Source organism: Diabrotica undecimpunctata, chromosome 9 (genome assembly GCF_040954645.1).
Source record: "Diabrotica undecimpunctata isolate CICGRU chromosome 9, icDiaUnde3, whole genome shotgun sequence".
Taxonomy (NCBI): domain Eukaryota; kingdom Metazoa; phylum Arthropoda; class Insecta; order Coleoptera; family Chrysomelidae; genus Diabrotica; species Diabrotica undecimpunctata.
Window position 1 is genome coordinate 72,197,871 of NC_092811.1, and position 6,741 is coordinate 72,204,611.

The 6,741-nt window shown below is 32.1% G+C and overlaps 1 protein-coding gene across 1 annotated transcript; it reads right to left on the bottom strand.

Moving 5' to 3' along the window:
- Positions 1–291: 291 nt before the first annotated feature.
- Positions 292–5,945, bottom strand: LOC140451149 (uncharacterized). The gene is made up of 2 exons (XM_072544880.1): positions 5,703–5,945; positions 292–957 (listed from the first exon to the last, which is right to left on the bottom strand). The coding sequence occupies exons 1-2, from the start codon at positions 5,943–5,945 to the stop codon at positions 292–294; spliced, it is 909 nt and encodes a 302-aa protein (XP_072400981.1).
- Between the last annotated feature and the right edge of the window lie 796 nt (positions 5,946–6,741).

Consider the following 6,741-nt stretch of genomic DNA (forward strand, 5'->3'; position numbering starts at 1 on the left):
AGACAGTCAAGTCTACAAAAAAGAAGAAGATATGTACCTCATAATTTTGCAAATCATCTTACTCCATTGATTTTGCAGAACTGTCTGAATCATTTGATCCTAAATGTATTATCACAGGCTCAACAACATTATCCACCATGGCGTCCAACCTCCACATATCGGCTTCTACTTTAATAACATCACTTATCGCATTCTTCCAATCAGTTGAATATATATTGTCAAAACTGGCTTGCAAGAGGCGCTGGACATCACTAATTTTAAAAGTGACATTTTCCCGAGCTACATATTCTTTCATTTGTGCCCAAATGGGTTTAATTCGAAATGATAAGATGGTAGTCTTAAGACGGTAATACCATGAAGTCTAGCCATTGTATCTATTACATGTTGACGATATGTACCACGATGTTGTCTAATAATAGTCTTTAGCTCCATTTTAACCATATCCTCGCCGTATGGAATGGATTTTTCTCTTAGCCAATTTTGTAAAACCGCTTTTCTGTCACTCATAGTAGGAATTCGTTGAACAAGTCGGCTATGGTACGATGCATTGTCTAATACTACCACTGCATTAGGTTCGATATTCTGAAGAACGTTTTCGAACCATTTTTCAAAGCATGCAGCGTCCATGTCCTCATGATAGTCGCCAGTTTTCTTTGATACAAAAACGAGAGCACTGTTTTGCAGAAAACGTGTATCACTACCGATATGAGCTACAATAAGACGTTGACCTTTGCCTGATGGTGCTCGTAACCCTGTTGATAAGCCTTCTATAAATGCTTGTCGAGGAGATTTTACAGTCGTATCATGCCAAATTTTGGAAACTGTATGCCCGGCGTTAATCCAAGTTTCATCAAGATAATAAATTTTTCTTTTAGAAGCACGATAATCCCTAATAATGCGCAGATATCTTCGTCGCCGTGATACTATTTCCTCTTTATCTTTATTAGAATTGATTGCCTAGACCGTTTCATATACCGAAAATTCAACTTATGTAAAACTGTTCTTAGGGTTACACCGGTTATCGTTTTCCAGTAACTTGGCCCTTATTTTTTTGATCGTTGGAGGTTTATTTTCTAAAAAGAATGTATGCACAGTCCTCCGGATTAAATTCATTTGCGTTTCGTTTAAATCGAGAGGTTTTCGTCCACGCTAGCGAGCTTTAAAATCCACCCCTGTTAAAATCGAACAGCGATCTACAGCTTCCACTGTAGGATGTGTTTTCTTAAGTCCATCATACACTTTCCACACGATTTGTTTATCAGCTTTTGAGAGTGGTTTGTGCCGATGAGATTTTGTGGTACTTGCGCCAGCAGCTGCATCCATGTTTATTTCTATAAAGACGAAAATATACTCTTATTAATATTGCCGAATTTTATTATTTATTACATGTTTTAACTTCTGTATTAAACAATGTCAATGAAATGTCAAAGTATTTTTATTATTGAATGTTGCTTTATTACCCAGTAAACTTGAACAAACATTGAAAGGACATAATGAACAATATTTCTTAACTTAACTTAAATACGGCGATAAAAGTTTTTAACAGTATCCGGACCCTTTTTAAAATTATTTGCCGACCCCCGTTCTATATATTTTTAGAAATTTTCTTAATTAAAAAAAATTGATAATACAATAATTAATTACTGACTTTTCGATTAAAAATCAAGTATTATGTAATCGTTTTGCTTTATTCCAATATAATAATTATTTCTTGATTTTTTTATTAGACATCTAAGTCTTACTAGTTTTGTATTAAATTTTACAATGTGTTACTTGTCATTTCATGATTTCATTTAAGATAAGAAGTACCTATGGCAAATCAATAAATCTAAATTTCACAGCTAACTGTTTAATGTACTCACCTCTAAATAACGAAATATATTTAAATATATTTAACAATAATAATAGAATTCTATATCTACCATCCAGTGGAAACTTTCCACTATTCACTATAATATCGTATCAAAAATCACACACGCTCACTGTGCACTACTTTACGCTACTGACACTCGCTAGATTTGCCAATTTGCAATCCCTGCAAATATATTAGTCACCGTCTTCAATATCTTGTTCGAGCATAGCAATTTTATTTGCCACATATATCAATAGGTCAAGTTCTGAAAAAATCTGTCGTGCATGTAATCGCCCATAAAGTAAATCAAGGCAGGAAAATAATCCTCGCCGCTTTAATCACGCATCCATTAGACAGAAAAGTGTTAAATATACAGGATGTTTATATGTTTGCCAGAGGCTAAATAAACTTAATAATGTTTTGAGTAAATATCAAACCAAATGGAAAATTAAACAATGAGAATATTGTAAGAGACCTATCTGTGGTCTAAAATGGATATCTATTTCGATATCTGATCTACCTACTAAGCAAAAATCGTAGATTCCTGTTTCAATAAATGCTAAATAAAAAAATACTTTATGTTATATTTTAAATGTTTACTTAATAAAAGCATTAACCCTGAACTGGTTAGGTAGTGCCATACACAACCCCGCCATCTATATATCAGACTCGTTTAGGAATGCCTCGTCCAAGCAGTTTTATGAGAGCTGTTGCAAGAAAAGCGTCGTGTGAAGTATTATTTTACTTTTATTTCGTGTTAAATATTTGCTGGGGTACGTGAAGGCACCACATCATCGTAAGTGTAATTTTTTTATTTTGTAGATAATTATGTAATTACTGTTTTTTGTAGAAAAATGGCTAGTGAGACATCAAAAAAAGTATCCTACAACGATCCCAACTTTGGAAAGACTGTTATGAAGGGACATTCTTTGGTGTAAAATTGAACAAAAAAGGGTTCAAGTTTTGTTGGCATGTTTGAGATTCGACTGTGCTAATAGTCGAAAAGAAAGAGAGAAGACAGATAAGACAGCAGCAATATCATGGATTTTCAGTAGAATTGTTGAAAACTCTATAAAAAACTAATAATTTGGCTTGTATTGACGAAATGCTTATTGGCTTTCGAGGCAGATGTAGATTTAAAGTATATATGCCCAATAAGCCTAATAAATATGGCATCGAAATTATGGCCTTGTGTGACGCTCGTACATCATATCTATTCAACGCATATATTTATTCGGTAAGAGGTAGTGATGGTCAAGAACTAACAATAGATGAAAAGCAATTATCAGTTCCAACTCGAGCTGTTTTGCAGTTATGTAAACCGATCTATGGTTCTAATCGAAATATAACTGCAGATAACTGGTTCAGCTCCATTCAAGTTGTTGATAAATTATTACAGAAAAAGTTAACTTACGTTGGAACGCTAAAAAAGAATAAAAGGGAGATACCTATTAAATTCCCGCCGTCAAAAAATAGAGCTGAAAACTCATCCTGATATGGATTTACATCTAATAAAACACTTTTGTCTTATGTTCTAAAAAAGAATAAGGCAGTTATAATGATTTCTTCTATGCATAGAAACAGGGCTACTGATGCTTACACTGGAAAAGAAGAAATAATTTCCTTTTATAACTCCACTAAAGGTGGGGTTGACAGTCTTGCATTTTCCCTCATAAATAGAAGAATCGAGAACACACGGGTGTCACGAGAACTCCGAATGTCCATAGGAAAAATCTTGCAAATTCCGTTGTCCATTGCTATGGATGAAAACATTTTAAACAAAAGAAAACTATATTCTCTTGTAAATTTTGTAATACGCCAATATGTGCGGAATGTACAGAAAAAATATGCAAGGATTGTTGTGAACAATAAATTTGGTCCAATAAATCAAGTGTCATTTCTTAATAAATATTATTTTTTAGAATTGTTTTTAACTTTTTTTATAAGAATATACTTTCATTTTTTAATTTTTGAAGTTAAACAGTTAAAATTTTCAACAAATTTGTTTTCGTTACTAATAAAGTATATGTTTGTCAAAATAAAGGGTTTTATTCAGAATGTGTTAAATAATCATGTAATAATCAAGTTAGCTCTTTAAAATGTAATATTTTTGTATTTGTAGTTTAAAGTAATATGTAAATACACAATATGTAATCAATTACTCAATTTATAAAAAAATAATCCGATAAACATTATTTTAAAAATGAGGTCCGCTAAGGCACCACGTCACCAAGTACGCAACATATTATGCACCTCACCAGTTAAGGGTTAAGATACCTGCAAAAAAAGTTATAAGAAAAAAATGTTTTATTTCTTTGCAATAAAATTAAAAAAGCGAAGTTGGTTGAATGGTCTAAGACATTGCAGTGTGAGAGATTCGAAACAATGGTCTATAGCTTATTTTCAAAATTTCAAAACAATGTTACAAAGCCTTAGATCACTAGACTAACTTAGCTTTGAAAAGTTGTTCTAAAAATAACGATGATATCATTAATCGCGACTTCTTTTTAACACATTGTGATATGCTTATTGTTAGTAAAAGGAACTTAATTTTTCAAATATTTTATTCAAAAATACTGTTATTTAAATCACTAATTATATCTTCATTAAAATAATACAAATATTCTTTTAATGCTAAACTTAAAATACTAGTATTACAAGAAGCCTCACAAAACGAATATAAAATGTATGTTGGCTTTAAACCGTTTTTGAATGAAGTCGCAATTTTTAGTGCATTATAATAGTAATCCGAAAATTCAAGTCCTTCGAGAAACCGAACGCACGGTAAAACTAACTTCTCGTTTCCTTCAATAAGATTCTTGACATCTTCTTTAAATAACTGTAAAGTAGCATCAAGTTTCTTAACGAATAACCACTTTAGTTGATCTGTAGCTTGAGTTTCTATCGTTAAAAATTCTCAACACTCTGGAGGTTCATCTTCACAATAGCATTGTAGATGCACCTGGAAGAACAGATTGTATTTACGATTAAGTTCATCCATGAATTATAACCAATCACATATACCAAACGATATCTCATTATTCTGACAACATAATATAACCCAAGGCTCAAATAATCGAGCTGAACTTATTCTAACTAAAACTCTTAAATTTCCAAAATGATACAATGTATTAATTAACATCATTTCACTTTTGGCTTTTACTTCAACACTGTTCATGGTAGTACGTTTTTCATAAAATAATGACGTGGTCATGACAAACTTTTAATTTATATATTCTAACCTCCCCCACTGCTATTTGTATTTGAGTGCAAATTCCAACGTAAAGAGTTGTCCTTTTAGTATGTTAAAAAGTTATCGAAAAACGTATGAGTAGAAATAAAAGACATTTTTATATATAATAATATTTATTATTGCATAAAATCATTTACAACTTTAATTTTTAATAATGTAAGTATTCTATTAAAGCCTGACTTAAGAAAGTGTCTGTGGAAATGCTACAAAACGCAATTAAAGCTTCAAGTGGTCCATATAAACTACTTCTGCTACAAAAGTTTGATTTTATCAAATCGATGACATTTTTATAATATTCATGAAAATTTAGGTTATCCAATAACGATATACGATGAGACACCAGACTGCTGTTTACTTCTAGGATTTGGTTGATAGTTAGATCACTTTCATCTAGATAGTTACATACACCATGTTTTTCAACAACGATAAATGTGGGTACATCATACACTATTTCTTTAATTTTACAATAGTCTCCACACTTATAAACTCGGTAGGATTGTAATCATCTTGACAGGTGCTATTAAAGAAATCACGAATCTTCTGCTTAAAAACTTCGATTATATCATTCCACTCGAACGTGTTTAAACTTATTCTTACATTCATGTTAGGCTGACACAAAATAATGGCTGGTGAGAAATGCCGGACTGGAGATCGACCAACTTTCCCGTTAAAACATTCAACTGGAAATGCAGCTTCTAATAAATAGTATGGTTCATTTTTGGCACCATCTTCAAATTTAGCCAGAATCCTATCTAATGCTGCATCATAATCATTTTCTGATGAATCATCAATCACTACCATATCACTTGATGAACTATAACCACTATTTTGAGAACTCATATTGATGAAATGACAGGAACAACTGAGAGTGAGCTTGCAGGCTTTTTGCAATTTATACTTTTTAGTCCACCATTCCCTGCTCATTTAGTGTACGTCTACGCAACGTATGTGAAAGCAGATCCTCAAACTACGTCTGAACTATTAATCCAACTGTTAAGCTCGGCACGACAGAAAAACCGCTTACGTACTCTGCCGCGCTTACGATAAACGCATTAACTAAGGTAGAAAACAACTTTTATTAAGGTGACATTTTATTATTCCTGCAGCAACCGGTTTTTTTTGGTAAACATAAATGCATTAACTAAGATTCGGTTGCAGATTTGCTTATCAAGAAGGCATTACTCGTAGTTATTACAAACTCTTTTTTATTCATAAATGTTTTGCCAGTCATACGTGCATTATCTTTTAGTTGATGCAGTTATGGTAAGTAGGGCTTTGTTCCAAAATCTCATTTACTAGTCATGAATGAATCAATTTGAGTTAGTGCATTTATCACTAGTAATTTGTATGATTATTATTGGCAGCATTATACAAATTTGTAGCATCAAACAGAGATATTGTACTTATTAATTGGGAAACCCATATATGTATTGTTGTCGTAAGTTATATCGCATTAAATGCACATTTTGTTCTAAGTTGATTCACTTAGTAGCCAATTTTCTTGATGCTCGTTTTAAAGAAGAATAATTATTGAATGAAGATCAACTAATAAACAGTACTGAACGCAAATCATCGTTTTGTTTCGCCAGTCGCAGTCGCAACCAATCGTGACGGATATAAATAAAATATGGTCCCG

Excerpts from the sequence above, each read along its gene's own strand:
- LOC140451149 (XM_072544880.1), bottom strand. The coding sequence starts at position 5,945 with ATGAGTTCTCAAAATAGTGGTTATAGTTCATCAAGTGATATGGTAGTG. Across the intron at positions 958-5,702 it reads TGTGTCAGCCTAACATGAAT|GCAATCAATTCTAATAAAGA; the intron begins GTAAGAATAAGT and ends GAAACGGTCTAG.